At 37.2% G+C, this 25,074-nt stretch overlaps 2 protein-coding genes and 1 long non-coding RNA gene across 6 annotated transcripts; 1 reads left to right on the top strand and 2 right to left on the bottom strand.

Annotated features, from left to right (window-relative positions):
• Nucleotides 1-306: 306 nt before the first annotated feature.
• LOC306986740 (retinol dehydrogenase 12) lies at nt 307-4,510 on the bottom strand. Its single transcript, XM_079590311.1, has 7 exons — nt 4,263-4,510; nt 3,297-3,431; nt 2,798-2,989; nt 2,542-2,703; nt 1,768-1,887; nt 1,465-1,669; nt 307-977 (listed from the first exon to the last, which is right to left on the bottom strand). Exons 1-7 carry the CDS (start codon nt 4,351-4,353, stop codon nt 872-874), a joined length of 1,011 nt encoding a protein of 336 aa, XP_079446437.1. The 5' UTR covers nt 4,354-4,510; the 3' UTR covers nt 307-871.
• Nucleotides 4,511-5,175: 665 nt separating this feature from the next.
• On the top strand, nt 5,176-22,862 carry pogza (pogo transposable element derived with ZNF domain a). 4 transcript variants are annotated; one of them, XM_079590310.1, is made up of 19 exons: nt 5,176-5,299; nt 7,651-7,748; nt 7,892-7,957; nt 8,674-8,756; nt 8,855-8,957; nt 10,249-10,458; nt 10,553-10,768; nt 12,417-12,505; nt 12,639-12,985; nt 13,091-13,245; nt 14,267-14,367; nt 14,461-14,607; nt 15,106-15,240; nt 15,339-15,526; nt 15,663-15,803; nt 17,305-17,364; nt 17,449-17,561; nt 17,668-17,692; nt 20,498-22,862. In XM_079590310.1, the coding sequence occupies exons 2-19, from the start codon at nt 7,655-7,657 to the stop codon at nt 22,122-22,124; spliced, it is 3,900 nt and encodes a 1,299-aa protein (XP_079446436.1). In that variant the 5' UTR covers nt 5,176-5,299; nt 7,651-7,654; the 3' UTR covers nt 22,125-22,862. The 4 variants fall into 4 exon arrangements, with proteins under 4 accessions (XP_079446436.1, XP_079446435.1, XP_079446433.1 ...); XM_079590309.1 differs by lacking the exon at nt 5,176-5,299 and adding an exon at nt 5,945-5,964; XM_079590307.1 differs by lacking the exon at nt 5,176-5,299 and adding an exon at nt 6,444-6,620.
• Nucleotides 22,863-23,334: 472 nt separating this feature from the next.
• On the bottom strand, nt 23,335-24,107 carry LOC306986737. Its single transcript, XR_013795017.1, has 2 exons — nt 24,035-24,107; nt 23,335-23,487 (listed from the first exon to the last, which is right to left on the bottom strand). It is a non-coding gene; the product is annotated as an uncharacterized lncRNA (long non-coding RNA).
• Nucleotides 24,108-25,074: the final 967 nt, after the last annotated feature.

Genomic DNA, 25,074 nt, shown 5'->3' with positions numbered 1-25,074 from the left:
ATTAATCACAAAAAGAAATGCTAAAAAGAAAACAATTTCGTTACCAGAATTAATATGTTGGTCCAGTGAGTCAGTGCTCGGACCAATTTAGTCGGTTTCGTTAAAGAATTGATTTAAAAGATTCGACTCATCATTCATCATTTGAAGAATGATTCTGAATTGAACATAGCTACCACAAACCATCATGTTTACACAACATGGTTACACAACACACTTTACTTGTATTTGCGTTACTTGTAATGCGTAACCGCTAACTGAAAATTATAATGTTTTTGTTTTTCTCAAACATCATTGCTACAATAATATGATTTAATTTAACACTTTATTATCATCAAAAGCAAAGACTGGTTCAGTGCAGTGTTCGATCCAATTGAGTTGGATTCATGAATGAATTCAGTTTAAAGATTTTAATTCATTGTAAACAATTTGGACATGAATGAACTTCAGTAGGCCTACTACAGGCACTTAACTCACTGTATTTTACCAGCGTCTAATGCTAAAATTGATGTATGTTATGTGTAATATTTTATTTTGATAACATTTAAGTTACAATGAAGATGTGATTTTATAAAACATTTATTAATCATCAAATTAGTTACTTCAAAACAGCTTTAAAATGACAAATTATGAGACAAATATCTTACATTTATACTGGCATGTGCAAGAGAGGGAACATAGGGATTAGGCTACTACAGTACTGATCCAGACAAAAACACCATTCAGGTTTATTAAACCACTAATATTTAATTCAATTAAATACAGTTTTCATTATTAAAAAAAAACTTCAAACATTAGAAAATATGATCTGAGTGTTGCTAGCTGCATACAAAGCATTCCTGTATATAGTCATGGTATTATTAATAGAGCTTTGTCAGTTCTCTTCATGGTAGCCCACAAGCTTTGCACTTATTTCCCATAATCGCAGAGCAGCAAGATCATCTTTACCTTCAGGAGCTGGTTCCTTCAGCTTACAATCACTGTAAAAGGTGTTTTTAGAGAAATTACAATACAAACCCGTTACACTCATGATGAAGGCTCATGTGAATATTAATATTAAAGGGGTACTAATATGCGTTCTTACATTTTCAACTCTCTTTAGTGTGTTATGTTGCTGTTTGAGCATGAAAAAGCTCTGCAAAGTTACAAAGTCACTCCAAAGGGAGTAAAGGCCCCTTCACACCAAGAATGAACTATAAAGATAATAGCATCCACACCAGCGGACCATATCGTTCTGTTTATAAGTGTGTGCTTGTCTGCCGCTTTAAATGCTTGAGCTAGTTACAGCAGAATGGATTCTGATTGGCTGTCGAAGTTTTTATCGTTCATCAGCTGGATAAAATCGTTGCAACAATGTGAAATATGTGAAAAATAAGGTGTTTTTTTTGAACATTCAAGCATGGAAACCTATTCTAGTAGAGCCCAAAATCAAAATCAAGGCATAATAGGCCCTTTTTAACAGCTCACCTGAAATAGCAGCCACTGTGAGACTCCAGCCCCTCAGTAACCGCACAGTAGATGGACGTCTGAGCACCTTGTTTGGGGGTTTTCATCAGTAAAAGAGCAGGAAAAGACAACAGGGCACTGAGCAGAGGGTAGCGGGTCTGCACATAACGTCCCAGTTCAGTGCGGATTACTCCAGGGTGAAGGGAGTACACAGTTACACCAGACCCTAATTAAAAACAGAGCAGGATTGAACAAGGCTAAAGTATTTTGCAGCATTTTTTTATGTTTGAACGTGACTGGTGTACTGGGGATGAGCACACAAACCTTTAATCCTCCGTGCTAACTCGCGAGTAAACATCAGGTTGGCAAGTTTGCTCTGCCTGTAGCTGACCAGGGAATCGTACGGTGCCTTGTTGAAGTTCAGGTCGTCAAAGTTGATCTTACCTATAGAGAAAGGTCATCGGACTTGAAAGAATGTTAGCTAAAGTGAACGGAAAATATAGAGATGTTGACATGTGGGAGAAGTTTATTCAGTTGGTTACTTTGAAGGATGACTAAATGCTTGAATGGTAACTTGCACACACTGTTGTGTATAAAGTGTAATTTCTACAATTAGTATTATTATTATTATCTTGATTGTTGTACTTATTTATTATTTATTTTTATTTATTTATTATTATTTTATATATTTTTTTTATTATTATTATTTTTGGTATGTTTGTGTTATGTATAAAGAAAACCAATAAAAACTTCATTTATATAAAAAAAAGGTCATCGGACTGAAATATGTTGTTGAATTGATAAAAGTCTCATGCATCTCTGCAATAATGTTTACAAATGACACAGAAGAGATGTATCATTACCATATCAGTTATTGGTCAATGCTATTTAATTGTAAAAAATGGGGCAAATGAGCTTTTACAACATTTGCTCTCATCTAACACCATTGCACAAAAGTTTCTTTAGATTATTAAAATGTCCTTCTTTTAAGACCTGATCACTGAAAAATTGTTCATCTATGGCATCGCTGTGAAAAACTTTCTTTGAAACCTTCTTTTGGAAAACCTAAAAAGCATGATGTTAATATGTGTGTTTTACCTCCTTTGTGAGCAATACTGGATACATTGATAACTCGACTTGGACTAGACTTCTTCAGCATGTCCAGGAGCAGAACAGTCAGGAGGAAATGGCCCAAATGATTGACAGCAAACTGGGTTTCATAGCCATCCTCAGTGAGGCTTTTAGGGCACATCATCACTCCTAGAATAGGTTTGTCCATACAAAATGTATAATATTTATCAATACAGCTAAAAGCACAGTGTGATTTGCTGATTAATGAAATCAAATGTCTCACCAGCGTTGTTAATAAGTATATCCAGTCGATCCTCAGTGGTAGTGTATTCATGCACAAACTGCCGTACGGAGAACAGAGATGCCAGGTTCAAGTGCCGAACTACTATGTTGCCATTTCCTGTAGATCTGCGAATCTCTGCCGCTGCCTTTTCTGCTTTTGAAAGATCTCGACAAGCCATCACAACCCGAGCCCCTGAAAAAAACAACCCAGAAAACATCCAGTCTGAGCTAAAGTCCTCCAAAAGACTTTCTTTACGCTTAAAGATAAAGGTTCTTTATTGGCATTGATGGCTCCATGAAGAACCTTTAACATCCATGGAACCTTTCCATTGCTCAAAAGGTTCTTTATAGTGGAAAAATGTTCTTTAGATTATTAAAATGTCATTCACAAAAAAAGGGTTCTTTTAAGAACTGTTCGCTGAAATGTTCTTTTGCGGAACCAAAAAGGGTGTGAAAAGAACCCTTTTAGAACCTGTATTTTTGAAGAATGCAGCGTTTACCTCTCATGGCCAAGTCATGTGCCGTCTCTTTTCCAATCCCAGTGTTGGCGCCAGTAATGACGACTGTCTTTCTATCCAGTCTCACGCGACAGCGGCACACTCCACCTGCAATCCATTTTCTCAGCAGAACCAAACCTATTTTTGAAGAAAATCCATTTTTTGTGCACATTCTTCCATTCGAAATCAAGGACATTCTTGCAGAAAATACAGACTTTTAAAGGTCTACACAAAGTGCTTTAGGTCAGATCTGGTTGGAAGCACTGTTGGAATCAAATCAATGAGCTGGCTGTTGCCCTTTAGCAGATTTGATATCAAATCAATGAGATCCATGATACAAAGGTCCATTAAAAATATATATATATATTGGAATGTATACAATCGGTGTGAAAACAAATGACCAACCAAATCCAATTCGAATTAGAATAAGTGTTGTTTTAGTTTTACATACTATTATAGTATTTATAAACCTTTTGAAATAGCTTTTATTTTAATATTTTCAGTTTTCCTTTTAGTTTTAGTAATTTAGTCATGTGCTTTTCTAAATCTATCTATTTAGCATTGATTTGTTTTTATTTAAGTAATTTTAGTACTTCAACTTGTTTTACTTCCAATTGTGTGTGTGTGTGTGTGTGTATATATACTGTATATACTGTATGTATATATATATATATATATATATATATATATGTAATAGATTTGGTATTACAATGCAACCCTGTTTTTTTGTAGTAAAAAAAAATTAAAAAAACAGCCTCTGAATTCTAATCTGTAATTCTGTTATCCCTTAAGCTACATCAAGTACCTCTTGAGCCACATTGTACCTTCTGAACCTTCAGCGCTGAAACTGTGCTGTTTATAATATTCTACAATACATATGGAAGAAGTTGTATTAGATCATAACTGACTGAAATGTTGTTTCAGCCCACCAAAAGTTAGAATGAGAGGAAATGACATTATGTAACTTACTAATAGCTGCGACCGCAGTTACTGTGCCGTATTGGGCCAGACGATTTGCCTTCAGTTCCTCCCACATTTGTGTGGCTGCAGAGAGATGCATGTCATCCACTGTGATGCGCTGGCAGCTCTGCTTTCATTTTATTTTCTGTCGTAGAGTACTAAACTCTTTTCTTTGTTTATAAAAAACTGTTTCTAGTGCACGGCCACCATCAAGCTCAGTGCCGGCTAACACGTCTAATCACCCCGCGTTCAGGGCTGGGTTAAGGTTTTATAAGAAGATTAAGTCAAGATCATGTAGATTCCATGGCTTATACGGTCAGACAGAAATGCGAATAACAAAAACAATTATCAAAACAATTTCCACTGCTACAGCAGATAATAGTAACGCAAGGCTTTTCATGAGAAGCTAAAGTGTAGTCTAAATTTAAGATGTGACTTAATTTGAGTCTGAGGCATTTAAAAACAGCATTCTGAAATGTTATGCTATAAAAGCTTTTTGGGCTATGTTGTATTGGTCATGTGGTCCTCCCTCCCTCTTATGGCCTTATTCAGTTGTTTGGCACTGGTGATGATTTTATTGTATTACCTGATCAGAAGTATGGGAATGTTTGGCAAGCCAGACAATTGAATTTGTCAGGGACAGTGTTGATCAAATTAGTTTAAATGTCATGTGTTTTAAATGGTGCTTTCTCATTAATAACCAATTGTTACAGCCAACACAAGACACACAGTACATGCATATGACCTACTTTTTTAAAAAGAAAGTCCCAGGCTAAAAAGAGTTCCAGTTTATTAACTTGACTGCTGGTGCAAGCATGTGTGTGCAGCAGTTAATTTGTTTCTAGGCTTTTTAGAATGATTGTTTATAAATATGGTCTGTGTTAAAATTAGCTTGTGTAGCCTACCTACAACAATACACACAGTTTGATGACCTTAACGATGTGAATTTTGAAACTGACTTGTTTTAAAACATAAAGTGCTAACAAATTGCTAAAGCCTAGATTATAAAAACAACAACAGCAAAATATCAAAATTTAACTTCTAAGGTAAGATTGTGGATACTTTATGTTATTGAACAAAACAGATCTTATTTAAATGTTTTAAAATCAAAACTGCCCATAGAAAAGGAATTCTCAAGGGGAAGCTATATGGTCTAAAATGCTGTTCTTGGTTGTGGCAATTGCGAATTTAAGTCATAATTGTTAGATTTAATCTCGCAATTGCTAGTTATAAAGTCATAATTGCGATAAATAGTCATAATTGCGACATATAATAAACTCGCACTAGCGAGATAAACTCGTAGGCTAATTCCGAGTAGTCAAAATTGCGAGATAAACTCGATCGCATTTCCGAGTTATAAAGTCAGAATTGTGAGATATTTAAGCTCACAATTACGAGAAGAAACGTCAGAATTGTGAGATTACAAAACCTTTTTTATTTCTTATTCTGTGGCGGAAATAAGCTTCTATTAAACTGATGCTATACAAGTTCACTGCTAATAACGTTATAATAACAAAACACCAACTCTTGTTTTATAAAAATCACAGAACTGTGTTGTTGGAGAAACCTGCTCGTTTTAATATTAAAGAGTTGATGTTTCATTAGAGGAACATTTGGATAGAAACATTTCATATGTTACGACGTCAATAATGCATTCCTGCCTTCTAAACACCAGAGCCGCCATCTTGGAATTAATGAAAGCAGAGTGAAGGTAATGCGAAAAGAAAATGATTATGCGGGAAACTGGTTATGTTATGGCTCGAGACTGACTAAAAAGCTAATGTTTTTCTCCCAGTGATCGAGTTTATGTTTGTGTCGTCAACTCTGAGGCGGCGATGTTGGATCACGGCACTATTTAGCCGACTAAGCAAGTGCAAACTGTTCAGCGTAGATAAATATCGCCGTTATAAAACAAGCAAATCTGTGCAGCAGGTAGGATGACAATGGTCTCAAAATATCACAACATAATCCATAATCTAAATAATTGAATGTCGACGGTAATTAGCTTTAAAACGTTTATTATAGGAAATTATACTCCAGGAAACTTTCCATATCGTAATATGCGTGTAATGTAACATCCCTTCGCGTGCACTGGCATTGCGTATTTTATTTGCTTATGTTTTATTACATATTGAATAATCACGGTCATCCCGCGTTTCTCACAAAATATCGCAACCAATCAGAGTGCAGGGAAACACGCGTGGAAGTGACGTTTTTAAATGTTTCGCCTACCACCGCGCGAGCAAAGCGGGGAAACCGTCTGCAGAACAGGGATCATTGTTTTCCATCACGACAAACCCCGCGAAGAATGAAGGGAAATAATGCATTATAATTTTTTTGTCCCAGATATGCAAATCTGTGCATGAGGTAAGACTTCCCTTCCTTCTTCCAAGAAGCAACGCGTCGGTGTTTGTTAAATTAAGTACTTGTTAAAAGTTGTGCAGTCAGGTAAAGGCTAGCGCCTGTAGCTTTGAGTGCACAGCTGCATTGGCAGGATAAACATGCGTGCAGGAACAGTTAGCAGGGCGGGCTAATGTTAGCCTCTGTTATTATGGCGTCAACGGGGCTCAAGTGTATTATTATGACAGCTTGCAGACAATGAGGCAATACGTCGGTTTAGCGAGCTATCCTTATCCCTTTTTGTCAAAGTATGACAAAGTAAACAAATAAATGATCAGTGTTGGGTAAGTTACTCTAAAAAAGTAATTACTAGTTACTAATTACATCTTTGACAGTGTAGATTACTGTACTAAAAAATATTGCATTACTAATTACTTTCTAAATCAGTTGAACAATACAAGGACAGACATTAAACTGCTCTTTTAATTATTTCAAATAAATAATATAAAATGACATGCATTATGCTCGAACTGATCAAAGTATTGAAAGGGAGAAGGTTACATTAAAAACATACATTGTAACATAACATTTTTGATGGTAAAACCACTGTTGTTTTATATAGAATTGTTCTATACTTTATTTAATGTAATTACATCAGAAGTAACTAATCAAATTACAGTAATTATTACTTAGTAATGCATTAGACTCAACATTGCATATTAATTATTTTAACTTTGAGTTTGAAAGTAACAGTCGAGAGCCACGACTGACAACTAAAATAATTTATATATATATATACATATGCATATGCATACATTTTTGGGGGAAATAAGATCTTCTAACACATTGTCCAGACTTTAAATGTTATTGTTGACAATTTCAAAGCTTTATTGCATATAATAAAATGGTCTCTTGTCCTGTTAGATTTTCTATGTATTATTAATAATTTAATGTCAAATAGATAGATCGTGTATGTTTAGCTACCCACTGAGCATAGCCAACATAGTCTTGTTGACAGGAGTGATGACACTGTATAAGAAACACTTTTGGTTTACAGAAACATGGACGATTCTGACCTTTACATGCAATGTGATGAGGATGATCTAGAGCCATGCCAGAGTATTACAGAAAACAGGGACCAGCGATATAACAAAGGTAAATAATGTTTTTTGTGGTAAAAACACTCATTATTATGACTTGATAGAAGAGCTTTTGTGAACAGCATTACATCATATATTAGGAACATGTGTGTGAATACAAATAAGTTTAATGCCTTTTGTTTCTATTCATTAATTTAGTTACTGTAGTCCCAAGTGGCAGTAGTGCACCAGCACAATCTGATGGCACCTGTAAACCGACATCAGGTAACGACTGACCTCGTAAATCAAGCTGTGCTTTTGGCTTCTGAGAAGGCAATAAGCATGCAATAAAGATCTAAACAATATTCCACTGCTAGTATGCAGAATTGACTTTCCAATAAGAGGCTTTCTTCCTTTCCATGTACCTAGTACACCTAGAGACCTTTTAAAGCTCTACAAGGTCAAGCCCCTTTGTATATTTCTGAGCTTTTGTCTACTTACTCTGCCGTCAGACCACTCAGGTCTACAACCCAACAGCTACTTGCTATCCCCAAGACGCGTCTTAAAACCAGAGGGGACAGAGCTTTTTCTGTAATAGCTCCTAAACTCTGGAACACCCTCCCACTTCATATTAAGTCCTGTAATACAATTGTCAGTTTCAAGACCAATCTGAAAAAAAAAGTACTCTCTTGCTTTTAATTCTCTTTAAATTTTTTGATGTTATATTCTATAGCTTTTTAATTTGTTTTATTCAATTATTTAAGTGTATTCAAGGAGTCTTGTACTCATTTTTATGTATTGTCAAGGCATATTGTTTCTGCCTTTCCTGTTTTAACTTGTAAAGCACTTTGGGTCAACTGTTGTTCGGTTAAATGTGCTATACAAAATAAAATTACTTGACTTGACCTAGTGACCACACACTGCAAAAACACTGTTAAAAGAATAGCTGTGGGACTTCAGTGTGGATGGAAACGAGTGTTTTGATTTGTTTTTACCTTTAGCTCCTGCTGTTACGTTACTGCCCAATGCTGTCCAGACAGGTGGAGCTTCAGGAGGCACACAGACCATCTACATCAGTGCACAGGTTTCACTTTGCTCTTCTACTATCAATAAGGCTTTTAACCTTCTGTTTACATGGACATACCAAAGATTATGTATTTAAGTGATGATCATCTGTTGTAGCCCAATCCAGGTCAGCCTCTGGCAGGCTCCATGGGATTGGGAAGTTTGGGAACATCACTTGGTTACATCTTGAATGGACAGCCTATTAGTTTTCTGACTTCTGGTAAGTCATAAGCACTCAAAGCAGTGATTTAATTACACGGTTACTCCTTCCCAGACATATTTTGCAGGATGCATTCCTGAATTTAGAAAATTCACCCTATGTATTTTCTAAATGCATGTTATATACTGTATCTCATAGTGAACCATACATCAATGCATGTTTCATTTTTAAATTTTTTGACCACAAGAGGTTTAATCATAACTCGATCTTCCTGTGAAAACGACAGACATCTCTTTGGTGACTAATGTCAGACTTCAGACAATCATTTAGTCTGCTTAAACGCCGCCCCTTTATTATAGTCGACTGCAAGCTCTCATTCATTTGTGAGTGCAATGTTAACATCTCAATCCAACCTATAATAGGGTGACCATATTTTAGTTTTCAGAAAAGAGGACGGGGCGTGGTTGGGGGGTGAATGCATCAAAAAATACTTGACAAATGCATTCACAATTCACATTTACACGGATCCCGACCGAAACGAAAACACAGGAATTTTCTCTGTAAATCATCTGTGAATTAACATTTGGGCTTTTTTATTTACGCCGTTAGCTACTTGCATCTTATGTCGCACTTGACTGTAAATTGAAGCGTTGAGTTACGCTTTTAAAATTCTGTGAACATAAAGTCCGCCTAGTTTGATTTGATTAGTCATTTAAAATATTCTGACATTGACGAGCAGTGACAGACCAATGAGGCTGAGATGGACACACACAGACACACACACACACACACACACACACACAGCTGTTTTCTGACGTGCTCTCTGCTTGGAGGATTGCGGATTGAGGAGCGCGCTGATTATAACAATACGGGCGCCGGTTTCATATGTTTTGTGTGGCCTGCGCCAGTCAATTTAAAATTACACGCTTAATGGTCCCATGAAAAACAGGACATTTTAATGAATTCATAAAAAAAACAGTACAGTACGGACAGCCCCGGACAGTACGTAAAAAGTGGACGTTTGGTCACCCTAATCTATAACCAATGGATAGAAACAAGTCCCCGCCTTATATTTATATTTGTTTTTACACTCTAATGTACGTCACAATGCAAAAGAAAAGATCGGGTGCTACTTTCATTTCTTCGTGACTTTAACATTTATATGCACATGCAAATGATGAATGTTTGCTCATCAGCCATAAATACCAGCTCAAGAGTCTCCGGTGTTCCAGACATCTGTTGCCATGCATTTAGTTTTCTTTATTTAAACCAATGCTGCTCAAAAACAAATGTTGTAATTTTTATTGGAGCATTACTCATTTTGCTTAAATACTTTCTCTGACCTCTTCAGGTGGTCAGACACCCCAGTTGATTTCTCCACGGATGCTCACCCCAGTGAGTGCAGGACAGCAAACAACGCCTGGAAAACTATCTACATTGCAGATCCCAGTCACCTTGACCATCAATAACCCCTCAAACTTACAAAGCATCACCTCATCGGCCCCAGGAGTGTCCACTCTTAATGTGACCCCCTCCAACGTCCAACCAGCCACAGCTCCAGGTGACAATTTATCCAGTTTTTACTTTTTACATTGTACATTCGTTCTTAGGTCATTTCCATGTCTGTTTTATTTACATTTTGTTTATCTTGATAGGTGCCACAATTAAAGTTATAAAGTTTACGAAGCTTGCTGGAGCACCTGCAGCTGGTGGTCAAGTAGTGAGTTCACGAGTGCAGCCCACCAAAACCTTCACCATCCAAAACAACATGACAAACAGAGGCCCGGGCCCGTTCCTGTCTGGTGGGCTGTCTCAGACTGTGAGACCTCAAGCGCAGATCTTCGCCCCTCCTCCTGCCACGACAACTAACGGTCAGGACCAGGATTTTTTATTTTTTTATTATTAAGAAAAGCATCTCAAGCACAATAAAAGCATCAGATTGTTACACAAGAAAATGGAAGAAAGAAAGCACAAATTAAACAAGCATAATAAATGCTCACATATGCATATGCATATACATATAAACAACTAAATTTAAAAAAAAGTTTTATCCAGAGCTTGTCTCCTTAAAATAATCTAAAAATGGGCTCCAAGATTTCAAGAAAAGATTGGGTTTCATTCTAACTCCAAATTTAATCTTTTCAAGTTTGAGGGCAAAAAGTAGGTCAAAAACCCACTGACGGTAGGTTGGAGGAGATGGCAGCTTCCAATTAATTAGTATAAGTCGTCTAGCCAACCGTGTTTGAAGTGTTGTTATTGATATCAGCTTATTGATTAAACATCATTGATTGACATAATTTGTGTTGTAGAGCTGCGCGATTAATCGTTAAAAGATCGCAGTCTTGATTTAAACACTCGCGCGACCTTATTCCTTAATGACAATGATTCGGCTATGTTTATGAAACCAATGACAATGGTTCGGCTATGTTTATGAAATCTTTGACAAGTACGATCACAGCGAACATTCAGATCTGTGTTCTGACTCAGAGAGAGCAGTTGTCATATACAAGTATGAAACAGCTTCACAAACACTCCTTTCAACCACACAGTATCATTATTTCTGTTACAGTAATTCAAGTGATCACAGAAGTACTGGGATAAAAGTTGATCGTTTTGATATACCGTAAACACTTAAGTTCACGGTAGCGATCAAAAATAGAGAAAATCAACATTTGAAAGTAACTTGACGCTTCAAATAAAGATTGTATCATTACATCGTTACACCAGTAGGGCTGTGAATGTATTTGTCATTGAATCATTCACTCAGGAAAGACATTCATTCATCCAGTAATGAAAGAAATTAAGTCTTAATGAGTGTTTCATTGAATTGTACATCCAAACCAGTTTTTTTTTTTTTATGATTCAAATTTATTACCGATTTTTTTTTTTTATAGACTGCAGCAATTAATATTTTGTCAGAACCATTAGTAAATGACATGCTACTTTTAGTTGTCTATTCAGAATTGTGGAAACATCGTGATCTCTATTTTAAACAAAAACAAACTGTGATTCTCAATTTATCCAGAATCGTGCAGCTCTAATGTGTTTAAAGTAATATTTCACTCAAAAATAAAAATCCGGTCATCATTTACTTGTTCCAAACCCTTAAGATTTTTCTTCATCTTCATAATACAAACTGATATTTTTAATGAAAATTGTCATTCACCCAAAACTTTGGCATATCAAATAGTTCATAAACGAATCCATATGAATTGAGCGGTTTACTCCAAGCTTTTGGCTGTACTTGCTTGACAAGTTCGAAAAAACTTAATTGATTCCTGTGAACTTTTTGAAGCATCAAAGTTTTGGTGTAATGGACTTTCAATGGAAATATCTCAGGTTTTGTTAAAAGTATTTTCATTTGTGTTTCAAAGATGAAGGAAAGTTGTGTATTTGGAGCAACATGAAGATAATTGAGTAATTGTAAAAGTAATTGATGACAGAATTAAAAAATTTGGGTGAATTATCCCTTTATGAGGTCTTTGAGAAGGGATTGAGTGGAGTATCTTTGTTTTACAGCATTGAAAAGGCCCTCCAGTTCTTCGAATTTCTGTGTTCGCTGTAAAGCCGTTTACCAAAAGAGTCAGTCCCTCCGTGGATACTTCTGTGTAAGTTTTTACTCGTACACTTTTTAGATGAAATACCTTCAAACAACGATGTTAAGAACCATTTGCTTTGGTGGTCTTTAAATCTTTCGCCAAGGTCTTACTCATGTCCATTCATCTTCTTCCCCATTTTCAGCAATGCAATCAAGATCTTATCAAGAGCGTCAAGGACCTGAAGGCCCAAACTAGAAAAAGGATCAAGCGGCCGAGTGACAAAACCCAGTCTAAACCCGCCACATCTGAGACCGTTTCCTTCTCCTCGTCCTCAGAAACGTCTCTCAAACAAGTCACCACTTCTAAGGTTCCTGAGGGAGTGGCTAGTCCTCGCTCTGGAGATTTTGACGACCAGGGCAGAATGATCATGCTAGTTGAAGACTTCTTCTATGGGCAGCACCCTGGCCAGCCTGGATCATTACGACCCAATTCAGAAACCATCTCAATGAAATGCCAACTTTGTGAAAAGAAGGTGAAGGGCAACATCAAGTAAGTTGGTTTTCAGATTGGTTTTTGAGGGAGGGAGGGGGGGGGGGGGGGGGGGGGGGGTTTGGTATGGATAGATTTGTTCATTCTTAAACCCTCATTTTAAAGGATGATGAACCACATGAAACACCACATGGAGTTGGATCACCAAACAGGGGAAGTAGACTCTCACACTATGTGCCAGCATTGCTACAGAACCTTTTCAACACCCTTCGATCTGCAGTGCCACGTTGAGGCAGTTCATAACCAAGCAGAGTCCTCAAGTGAGTCTATTCTTCTAGAATGATATATCATCAACCTAGTTCTTGACAAACATGAAATGGTTGTAATCCATTGCTGATGCATGAGTTGATAATATTTTACTTTTCCAGCTTTTTTCACTTCCCTAGTCTGTCAGTAACGCTCTGTTTAGTTCCTGTCTCTATGAAGCCCCTCCTTCCGAAAAGCACAATGTGCTCTGATTGGTCGGCTGGACCAGAGTGTTGTGATAGGTCGACCGCTTCGAGGGTGATTCAAAAATGTCACACCCTTTATGTTAAAGGGGTCATGAACTGGCTTAAAAAATAAATAGTTGTCTGAGGTCAACTTATGACGATCGCTTGTTATTTACATTCAAAAACATCAAAATGAATAAGTAATTTCTACCCTGGTTTTGACCCTAGCTCCTGAAACGCTTGGTTTTTATGGGCGTGCCGCATTAAAGACTTGGAAGTAAACACCCACTGCTATGATTGGATAATAGTTTTGTATATTATAATGTGCGAATCGGGCAGGGCTAAACAGGCGGTGTTGAAGTAATCGTTGATCTTCTTCTGCGGAGGCTGTGTTTGATATCCTTTGACGTCATAGATCCCCACTTTGAAAAACATGTCGTTCGCTGTGCCTGGTGTCATTAAAAGCTTTTATTGGACTTACAAGGAAGTTTTCAGTTCTGAAACTTACAGGATATTCTTATAGTATGATGACCTCTTATGTCAAAAGCTCAAGGACAATTTTATTTCTCAGTTCATCATCCCTTTAACCACAAGTTTCAACTCACTATTAACTCAACCAGGCCCCGCCCCTTTATTATGACATGACTTGTGGAGGAATTATTTAAATTAGAAATATTGTGAGGTGTTTGTTGTTGTACAATGGAGGCGTTTCAGGGAGTTCAGAAACAGTGACACTGATATAGAGAATAACTCCTGCTGGAGGGACTTACTTTGTAGAACGTTTCATGCCCAAACCGCAACATTATACACTAAAAAAGGCAACATTAAAACATTACATTCTGCTTTACAGAAGTGTGCAAGATCTGTGAGTGGTCCTTTGAGAACGAACCCCTCTTTCTGAACCACATGAAACAGGCGCACAAGCCTGGCGAGATGCCCTACATGTGTCAGGTAACTTAGTGTAGAAGTGCTTCATGTCATTCAAGTTTTGTCTTGAAAACATCTGTATAAATTATTTACACTTGTGAACTTTCTGCTCCTCAGGTGTGCGAGTTCAGATCCTCTTTCTACCAAGATGTAATAAGCCACTTCACAGAGAAGCACAAGGACACCTGTATCTTAATGTGTCCCTACTGCTTAAAAGTATTTAGGTCTTATATCGGCTTCCAGTTGCACTGCACTAGACACCAGGTAAAGTATATCCTTAGCACTAAACAGCTCAGAGGGTTTTTAATGATAAATAATAACCATTTAATATCTCAACACTTATTAATATGGAAAGACTTTGTTTCACTTTTTACCTTTCCAGCTCATAAACTAATGCTTTACTGCGATTTGCCCTTAGGGATGGACAATATATAATTTGTGTAGAGTTCATTTAATCAATTGTTTGATCGATTAATCGATTGATTATTCATCAAAATGAAAAAATATTGATTCATATTTAACTGTGGATGGTCATATCCTCTATTTTTAGATTTAGATTGCCTTCATCTAATGGTTAATGCTTGAACACTGATCATTTAATATCACAATTTTTTTGTAAAAATTTGCATACTGTACATAATAAAGTTTTGATGTCTACATAGTTTAGCGTTTTCTTTAAATGACACAAAACAGTATTTTATCTGTCAGTGTGTCAGAAGGCTTGTGTATCAGTCCTATTAAAGTTGGTGTTTATTTGTCCAGAAAAGAACAGCTCATCATTGTGGCCGATGCCGACTTCAATTCATTCATGACAAGGACAAGTGGAACCACAGACACAGGTTTCACAGGACATATGTCAAACCCAAGCAATTGGAGGGCCTCACGCCTGGTACTAAGGTAAGAGACTCCCAGTCATATATATATATATATGGCTTGTTTATTGCTTATTTGATGGCCTTACCATTTACCCCTCACCATTAACCCCTCTGTTTCAGGTAATCATCCGAGCGTATGCTAACAGTACTGACAACAGAGATCCCTCAGGAGCTCCTTCATTGAAGACTTGCTCAAACGCCACATCAACAACTGCAGCATCTCAAAATGTCACCAATAAAATCATTCCTGTCAAGAAAAAGCCAGTGGAAAGCATGATGGAGCTAATGGTCAAGTTTGAGAGTCAATGGTGAGTATTATTTATATATATATTTATTATGTGTGTGTATGTAGACCTTTTCTCTTTCCTGTTTTTTATGTTGTGCATTTATTTAAAATCAAATTTAAAGAAATGATATCTTCTGACCATCATGTTGTTCTTCCAGCAAGCCGACAGAAAAACACTACTGCATGGAGTGCACATATGACATTCCGTATTTTTCCAACCATTTCCCGACCTATGTGAGCTGTTCCCTCTGCCGATACTGTACTTGCTGTTCCAGAGCTTATGCCAATCACATGATCAGGTGAAAATCTTTAGATTACAGTTTGTGTGATCGTGTCATTTAAAAAACAAAAGGAAGGAATGGACAATGTCACATATTGATTATCTGCTGATTGATTATTTATATAAGATTTTTTTATTGATATTTGTTGATATTATTTAAAGGAACACATTTTCCAACTTCCTTAGAGTTAAACAGTTGTGTTTTACCGTGTTCGAATCCATTTAGCCGATCTCCGGGTCTGGCGGTAGCACTTTTAACATAGCTTAGCATAGATCATTGAATCAGATTAGACCGTTAGCATCTCTTTTAAAAAAAAGTTAGATATTTAGATAAAAGAGCTTCGATATTTTTCCTATTTAAAACTTGACTCTTCTGTAGTTATATCGTGTACTAAGACCGACAGAAAATAAAAAGTTGTGATTTTCTAGGCCGATATGACTAGGAACTATACTCTCATTCCTGCTTAATAATCAAGGAACTGCTGCCGTACCAGCAGCACATTGATATTACGCAGCGCCTGAAAATAGTCAGAAACTTTCAATGTGACCGGCACCAAGTTTGTAATATCATTGCGTTCCTCAGTTCCTGGATTATTACGCAGGAATGAGAGTATAGTTCCTAGTCATATCGGCCTAGAAAATCACAACTTTTTATTTTCCGTCGGTCTTAGTACACGATATAACTACAGAAGTGTCAAGTTTTAAATAGGAAAAATATCGAAACTCTTTGGTAATTTTTTTGAGAGAGATGCTAATGGATTTGAAAACGGTAAAACTGTTTAACTCTAGGTGAGTTTAACAACAGCATTCAGCGGTGAGTTTAACAACAGCATCAGCGATGAGTTTAACAACAGCATTCAGCGATGAGTTTAACAACAGCATCAGCGATGAGTTTAACAACAGCATCAGCGATGAGTTTAACACTAGCATTCAGCGATGAGTTTAACAACAGCATTCAGCGATGAGTTTAACAACAGCATTCAGCGATGAGTTTAACAACAGCATTCAGCGATGAGTTTAACAACAGCATTCAGCGATGAGTTTAACAACAGCATTCAGCGGTGAGTTTAACAACAGCATCAGCGATGAGTTTAACAACAGCATCAGCGATGAGTTTAACAACAGCATTCAGCGGTGAGTTTAACAACAGCATTCAGCGATGAGTTTAACATTACTTTAGGGTCCAATTCTCACTACTAACTAGTTGCTTATTAGCATGAATATTACGAGGATATTGGCTGTTTATTAGTACTAATGAAGCACATATTAATGCCTTATTCTGCATGATCATATTCTACATCCCTTAATCCTACCCAGTACCTAAACTGCCTACTAACTATTAATAAGCAGTAATTATGAGTTTGAGGCTGAAGTCATAGTTAATATTTAGTTAGTTAGAATTGGTCACTAATCTAAAGTGTGACCAAAAATTTATCTAACATGATCAGGTGAAAAACTTTAAATTCACACTTTGTGAGGTGTTGAGTGTTTTCTCATTTCTCCCTCATCTTTATTTGCAGTGTACATGTTCCTCGGAAAAGCACCAGAAAATATATTACCCTTTACAAACCTTGCCCAAAGTAAGACCTGAGATTTCCCCCTCCTCTTGCTCTGCATGTAACTTTACTTTAATTGTCAATCATGGTAATGGGAAATGTTTGCAGGAAGGGGAGGCTGAACTGTATCACATGTAGATACAAAACTCGGGTTGGAGATTCGATGGCCAAGCATCTTGCTGACTTTCCTAAACATCAAGCAGGCCGGTGCACCTTGCGGGGTAAGTTGTTTATTTATGTCTAAAAATCTTTTTGACGATGAAAAGTCAAGCACTTAATAATGATCCTATCACAACCATGTTATTAATAATATTCCTCATGTTTCAGAAGGATTTTCACGTGGCTATAAAAGGTAAGTTGATTTTCACTTATTTTTCACTCAAATATTTAAATTATATCATTTACTCCTTCATGTTGGTTTAAACCTGTGAGTCTGTCTTTCTTCTGTTGAAGATAAAAGAAGATATTTTTAAATGTCTTTTTTCCACATATAATAAAAGTCAGTGGGGTCCAGTGTTTTTGGACCCCATTGACTTTCATTGTATGGACAAAAACATTCTTCAGAATATCGGTAACTAGAGGTCGACCGATAGTGGATTTTACCGATAACGATAGCTAGGTTGGGCCATACTTGCCGATAACCGATTAATGAACCGATAGTTTTTAAAATTGATACTGGATAAAAACAAACATAACACTCCAAGTAAAACAGTGCTGAACTTTATTATAAAAAAAAAAAAAAACTGTATTGAACCATGAAAACATGCTAAATTAAATAAATATATAAATGTGAATAAATATTTAAGTCAATAAAAGACATTCTTTCAAACTGAAACAAAAAGTAATACTCTAAATAACAAATAAAACCAGTTACATTCAAAATGTAACTATTTAACTGTTCTTTTTAAGCCAACTTAATTAATAAAAAAGTAACAAAATTTGTATTAAAATGTGAAGATGAAAAAAAAAAAACGAAATCGAATGCTTTTCTGATTCGTAATGTTTCTGTCGGCTGTATGAACATCAGTTTGCTTACGTCTCTAGCTTTAAATATGCAACTTCTCTGCATATTTAATGCATAAAAGTGACCAGCTGGATATGAACTAATGCAAATAGAGGTAACAATAGTGACATTAAACATTCGGGTCGGACTTACGTTTATGTTTGTCAGTGTTTTAACCGCTTGAGGTAGCCTACTACTAATGTTAGCGTCCTCTCAGCCTCGAAGGCAAGCAAACATACTGTTGTGCTGTTCTTTCTCTACTAATGCAGCATTTAGTCAACAAATTAATCACTTTATAATATGACAAAATGTACTGTATACATACATTTGAGCTGTCGTGCTTTAAACGCGCATCTGATGTCAGCGCTCTCCACGCAGCATGTGCTCTCAGTGCAGCACGCAGCATCACGTGTCGAAATAAACAACACGAGGCACGAGTTTTTATTACACCTCTAGAGGCCGCTCTTGTACTGCATCATGCCAGCAGACCCTTCTCAGCTCTTACACTGTGTAATGAATGACAGCGTGCGCTTCTCAGCCGCTCCAGCAATGGACGCAACCAGGAAAAACTATCGGTATATATTTTTGCCGATAACGATAGTTCCACCAGTCAACAATCGGTGCCGATTAATCGGCAAAACCGATGAATCGGTCGACCTCTATCGGTAACACTTAATATCGGTAACACAATAAGGTTAATTGGTTAACATTAGTTAACTACCTTGGTTAACATAAATGCTGAAGAAGTATAGTTCATTCTTAGTTCATTCATCTCAGTTAATATTAATTTCACCATTTACTAATACATTATTAAAATCAAGGGTTGTATTTGTTAACATTAGTTAATGTGAACAAACAATGAATAGCTGTATTTTTATTAACTAACATTAAAGGGATCCCCGGTATGAAGACATGTATAGCTTAATATAACGGAAACGATGTCTCTTATTTAAATATGTAGTCTAAAACCAATGAAAATGTATGTTATTTAAAAATATCGACATCGTTTTTGGACTATGGGGGGTGCCATTTGTTATGTACCGTACACACAGTACGTCGATGACGTCAAATGGTTGCACTCGGTGAGCTACTGGCGCTTATTTCTATAGTATTTGGCCTTTTACTGCAATACAACTCAGAATACACAACTCAGAAAATAAAATACTGATACGTTACCATTGTGTGGCTTTTGGTTGTCATTTTCAGTCAAAAGGCAAGAGAAGCAATGTAAGATTGCTTTCCTAGCAATAATAGGATGAGAAAAGCATGATGCCTGTGGACGAAAAAACGTTATAAAAACCCGGTTCTTTTTTCTCTCCACTTTAGCCTTAATGCCTTTGAGTCTTTTAGTAGACCACAGATACTCAAATAGCTTACAAACGGCTGAAACAAGAAACGTTAGATGCCATCTAGGATGTCAACATGCCGATGCTAATCATGACTCGCGGCCGGTAGAGAAGTTCCTTAGCGCGGATTTCCCTCGATATCTGGGTCGTTTACACTCCTTATGGGGAAAAATTCATTTACAGCATTTTGGTTTAAACCTATACTTATATCCATCGCCATCTGTAAGCTCTTTCAGTAGCTGTGGTCATCATGTCTGTATTTTATTTTCAGAGTTGTCTAATTCGAGATGTATTGCGGTAAAAATAGCAACAGATAGCGCTAGTAGCTCACGGACTAAAATCGTTTTACGTCATCAGAATAATGGCGCATCTTATAGTTCAAAATATGTATAAAACGATGTTTAAAAAAAAATACATCTTTGATGGGTTTTCTACTACATATTTCAGTAAGAGGCATCATTTTCGTTATTTTAAGCCATGCATTACTTTTATTTTAAGCCATGGATCCCTTTAACAAAGATTAATAAATATTGTAACAAATGTTTTGCTCTTTGTTAGTTCATGTTAGTTAATAGATGAACTAATGTTTACCAATGAACCTCATTGTGAAGTGTTACCAGAATATCTTAATTTAAGAAAGTCGTACAGGTTTGGAACAACACGAGGGTGAGTAAATGATGACAGAACAAGAATGCTTAATGGGATAGTTTATTTTAACTCAAGGAAAAGGCTGTATGAGCTTAAATTGTGTAGAGCTCATAAAAGCAATTGAAAATGCTAGAGATTTAACCAATCACTGTCATTGTAGGTTTGTCTTCATCCCAACGGACCTACTCAAAGGAGGTCAGATACTCAACAACGCGTTTTTCTTGCCTTTGCAAGTGAAGCAATTGGACAGGAGTTCATTTCCTCTGTCCTCTAGACCCCTTCCTCGACCCACCTACAAAATAACACTGCCTGCAAGTCCCGCTCACACAGTGTCCTTTCCAATTCAGGTTCAACCTGTTGCACAGAGTGCCGTTCCAGACAAAAAATGTGCGGTCAAACCAGATGCTTCGAAGCAAACTCCAAATGGACGGCTTTCTAAAGTCGACGCCGGCCGTACAGTGGAGAACACGCTTACCGTAGCTCAGCTGAAAGTTGTACTGTACGCCCTCTGCTGTGGAGTCCCACGGGCCGCCAATCACTTCGACACTCCCCCGGAAGATGTGCAGTCGCTGCTCCTGAAGCGTCAGCGTCAGGTCGAACCCTCGAGAAGCAGAGACGGCATGACGCCACAGGCAGCCGATAGGCTAGTGGAATGGGTGCTGTGCCAACGTGAGCAACAGCTACCTATCGATGAAGCTAATCTGTTCGACTTCATGAGCAGTCACGGTGCGCAGGATATCTCTTACAACGCTGCGGTTGATTTCTTGCTACGCCACGATCTGGGCTTGCAGGCATTCGCCACATCCAGCAAGTTGCTACCGGAGAAATCCCAGGAGCTGGAGCGTTCCTTCAGCAGCTTTCTGAAAAAGCAAGTCAATTCGCAAACATTTAGACTATCTTCTATGGGTGCGATGGATGAGCTTTCCATATTTGTAGATATGGAGCAGCTGGATGAAGCCTCGGCGGATTCGTCGTCCATGTTGTCTGCTTTTAAGTTGATGGGCACCACGAATCCACTCATAGAGGTTGTGTTCACAGCCCTGGCTGACGGGACCACATTATCCACCATGCTTTTCCTCAGAGGCGAACCTCTCAAGCCAGATGCACATTCCTTGCCAGACTTCATCATCCTGGAGGCTAGACCAGAAGGCTTCACGGATGAAGAAAGACTGCAGCTTTGGTTGGACAAGGTGTGGTGTCGGCATGTCAAACCTAGATCTGGAGGCAAAGGGTTGCTGATAGTTGACACGTACAAAGGCCACACGTCTGATGAGTTCTTGGCGGCGCTCAACAGCACGAACACTCTTCCAGGTCCGATCCCTCGCAGTTGCTCTCGCCGTCTGCAGCCCCTGGAAGCCTGCATGGGGCCGGTGTTACGCGAGTTTCTGCAGGCTCGATGGAGCGAGCATGTGACGACGGCGCCACTGGAACTGGTTCGAGCCAAACCAGCAGACCTTGCCCATCTTCTCTCTCGCTGGCTCGTCGAGCTCCTGGATGTCCTTAAAGCAGAGCCCAAGCTTCTCTTCCGCTCTTTCGATCGGGTTTTGAGCTCAAACCCAGAGGTGACGTCCGAGGAGCCTTCGGAGCTCGTGCGGAGTCTCACTGAAGCTCTCCTGGTCAGTAAACTGCAAGGAGATAAAGCCGAGCAGAAAGCTGACGTCTCCGGTGTCGTTTCTGTAGAATCCTCTCCGCAGTCCAGCATGATTTTCTTGAAAAAGATGTTTGAGAAAGACAGCGATTTGGAGTCGTTCCATGGTTTTGAGGATTCAGAGATAATGGGACATTAAGTTATCATATAAAAGGAAACCGTATGCAAGCGTTTTGTGTGCCTTCTGCTGATGATTTTATTTTTGGAGAATAAAATGAACTGCTCTTTGAAAAAGTAAATGTAGGTCATTGCTTGCATATGTCTGTATGGTTGCATATGTAAATATTTTTTTGCATTGATGAGTGCTAAAGATCTCTAGCTTGAAGTTCTTCTATTGATCTTTGAACTACTAATGTGCAACTTGTTACCCCTTGTGCTTTAGTTTATCAGTTTTCCTCTGCATCAGGTTTGATCTCTGTTATAATGTGCATAAATGTATATAGAAATGATTTGAAATCATTACCTACTATATTTAGGATTATACTGTAACATACTTGACTCATGTTAATGAATAAACGCTTTTAGGCATGTCATTTAAGCAGTTTTTCCCCCCTAAAAAGCTATTTTAGTTGTCTCGCAAAATCTGACCAATACAGTCAGTTTATACATGCATTGTATGCTACACTGATATACATTTTTGTATAAACTGCATAAAACCTTTTTCACATGCACCTCTTCATCACAGGTAGCTGTATATTATGATCCTATTTGTGTATATGGTCACATGACAAAAATGATGTATTCACGGTGGTGTTTTTAAAAATGTAATAAAATGTGAATATTTTATTCCACTGCTGGTTCTGCTAGGCTAGAATTTCTGGCCATTTTTCCTTGTTCTGACCACAATTTTTTATTAGTGATGTATTTTTTATCTTTGCTATACATTTATTTATTAAATTATTCAGCATTTTAAAATGATATGTTATATATTTTATAACATTTTATGTTATCATATAAAATTATAAATTTGTTATTATAAAATGTTATAACAAAAAGTTATCTTTTGGAGGAAAAAGTTAAAAATTAAACAGCAAGAATGTAACATTCTTTTTGTGGAAAAATATATGGCATAGAATGCTAAACATAACTTATCGTTTGTAGTAATTTTTTGTAGAATTTGATAAAGTTCTGATAAAAACACATTATGTTGGTGACAAATCAGCAGAATTTGAAACCACAATGTAAAATGGATGACAAACTCAAAAGTTTACGTTTGCATGGCATAAATTAATTTGCATTGAACATCTGTATAAAAATATATTTAGCACTGACCCAAAAGAGCAAGTGACTGGATTTGATCAACCGACTAATTAATTATACACGAAGAAGGAAAACGAAGACACAGTAGACAACTTTTATTACGTTTATTTATGAATAACAAAAGAGCGAGAAACACGTCCAACTAATCTTGACAATATAATAATGATCTGGTGGAGCCGAGAGCATGTCCAAAGATGATGTGACAAAACCGGGCTCAGCAGAACAGGATTCATTCAAAACCACTGCAAAATAAAAACAAACAGCAGTTAGCAAGCCAATAAAATAATTTAGCAATCATGATATACAAGTATATAAACTGATGTTAAATATGTACATATACATCATACATATTTAACAATCTTGCATAGCACTAATAAATACACTACCATTCAAAGTTGAGGTCAGTAAGATTATTCATAAATCTATCACAGTTTCCACACAAATATGAAGCAGCACAACTGATGGCAACATTGATAAAAATAAATGCATTGAGCAGAATTTTAGAATGATTTCTGAAGGATCATGTGACACTGAAGACTAAGTAATGATGCTGAGAAGTCTGTTTAAATAATATTTCACAATATTACTGTATTTTAATCAAAATTGGTGAGTATAAGAAATCTTACCGACCCCAAACTTTAGAATAAAAGTGTATATTGTACTAATTTGAATGTAGAAATACAGTTATGATATTTAATATCAGATTTTTACTGATCGGTCATATGAAAATGTCTATAAATCCCTAAATGCTAAGCAAATATTTAGATGCATCATGTGATTTCAGCCTACCTGACCAGGTGAGCAATGTCCCAGTTTGTTTCAGAAGACAGTGGTCCAATAATCTCCACGCCATCAGCTGTTATGCTAGAGCAAGTCCAAAGAATGAGTGTTATTTCTGGTTTCTTGAGTCGCATACGATGAAATATACCAGAGATAATGGTCTTTTCATGAAGGACAATAAGCCGAAAGAACAAAGCATGTCTCACCCTGTTGTACGAGCGGGCGTCACGGTAGTACAGCACTTTAAGGCATCGCTCTATCAGTGCTCGTGCCTCGTCCTTTGTGATCTCCACCTTGTTCTCCAGCACCTCCCTCATCAAGGGCTGCAAAAACACAAGTTCATATGATAAGAGTTTTAGCGTAATTTAACAAGAAAGATAATCGGATGGAAAAAAGATAAGGAAACTTACCTGAGCCAAATAAGCACCAAATGAGTTTAACAACAGCATTCAGCGATGAGTTTAACAACAGCATTCAGCGATGAGTTCAGCGATGAATTCAGCGATGAGTTTAACAACAGCATTCAGCGATGAGTTCAGCGATGAATTCAGCGATGAGTTCAGCGATGAATTTAACAACAGCATTCAGCGATTAATTTAACAACAGCATTCAGCGATGAGTTCAGCGATGAGTTTAACAACAGCATTCAGCGATGAATTCAGCGATGAGTTTAACAACAGCATTCAGCGATGAGTTTAACAACAGCATTCAGCGATGAGTTTAACAACAGCATTCAGTGGTGAGTTTAACAACAGCATTCAGCGGTGAGTTTAACCCTTTAGAACCGAACGTGTCGTCGCCGACACAGATCAGCAAGCTGTATTCATTGTACCGTAACTCTTCAACCGTTTGCGCTATCAAAACCATTCAAATTGCCCCTGACAGTAGACAACATGCGCTTTTCGGCAATATACGGCTTATTACGGTAACGTCATGCTTTCCGTCAACAAATGACATTTGTATGTGTGCATAACACTTTAAAGTGTTAGTTTCTTTCGTTCGTGATTTTTCTGTTTTTTTCTAAATAAAAATCTAAAAAATTATTCTCG

The sequence above is a fragment of the Phoxinus phoxinus genome, assembly GCF_949152265.1.
Source record: "Phoxinus phoxinus genome assembly, chromosome: 19".
NCBI lineage: Eukaryota > Metazoa > Chordata > Actinopteri > Cypriniformes > Leuciscidae > Phoxinus > Phoxinus phoxinus.
The sequence above is the reverse complement of the archived record's forward strand: the minus strand, read 5'-3'. Positions and strand labels throughout refer to the sequence as shown.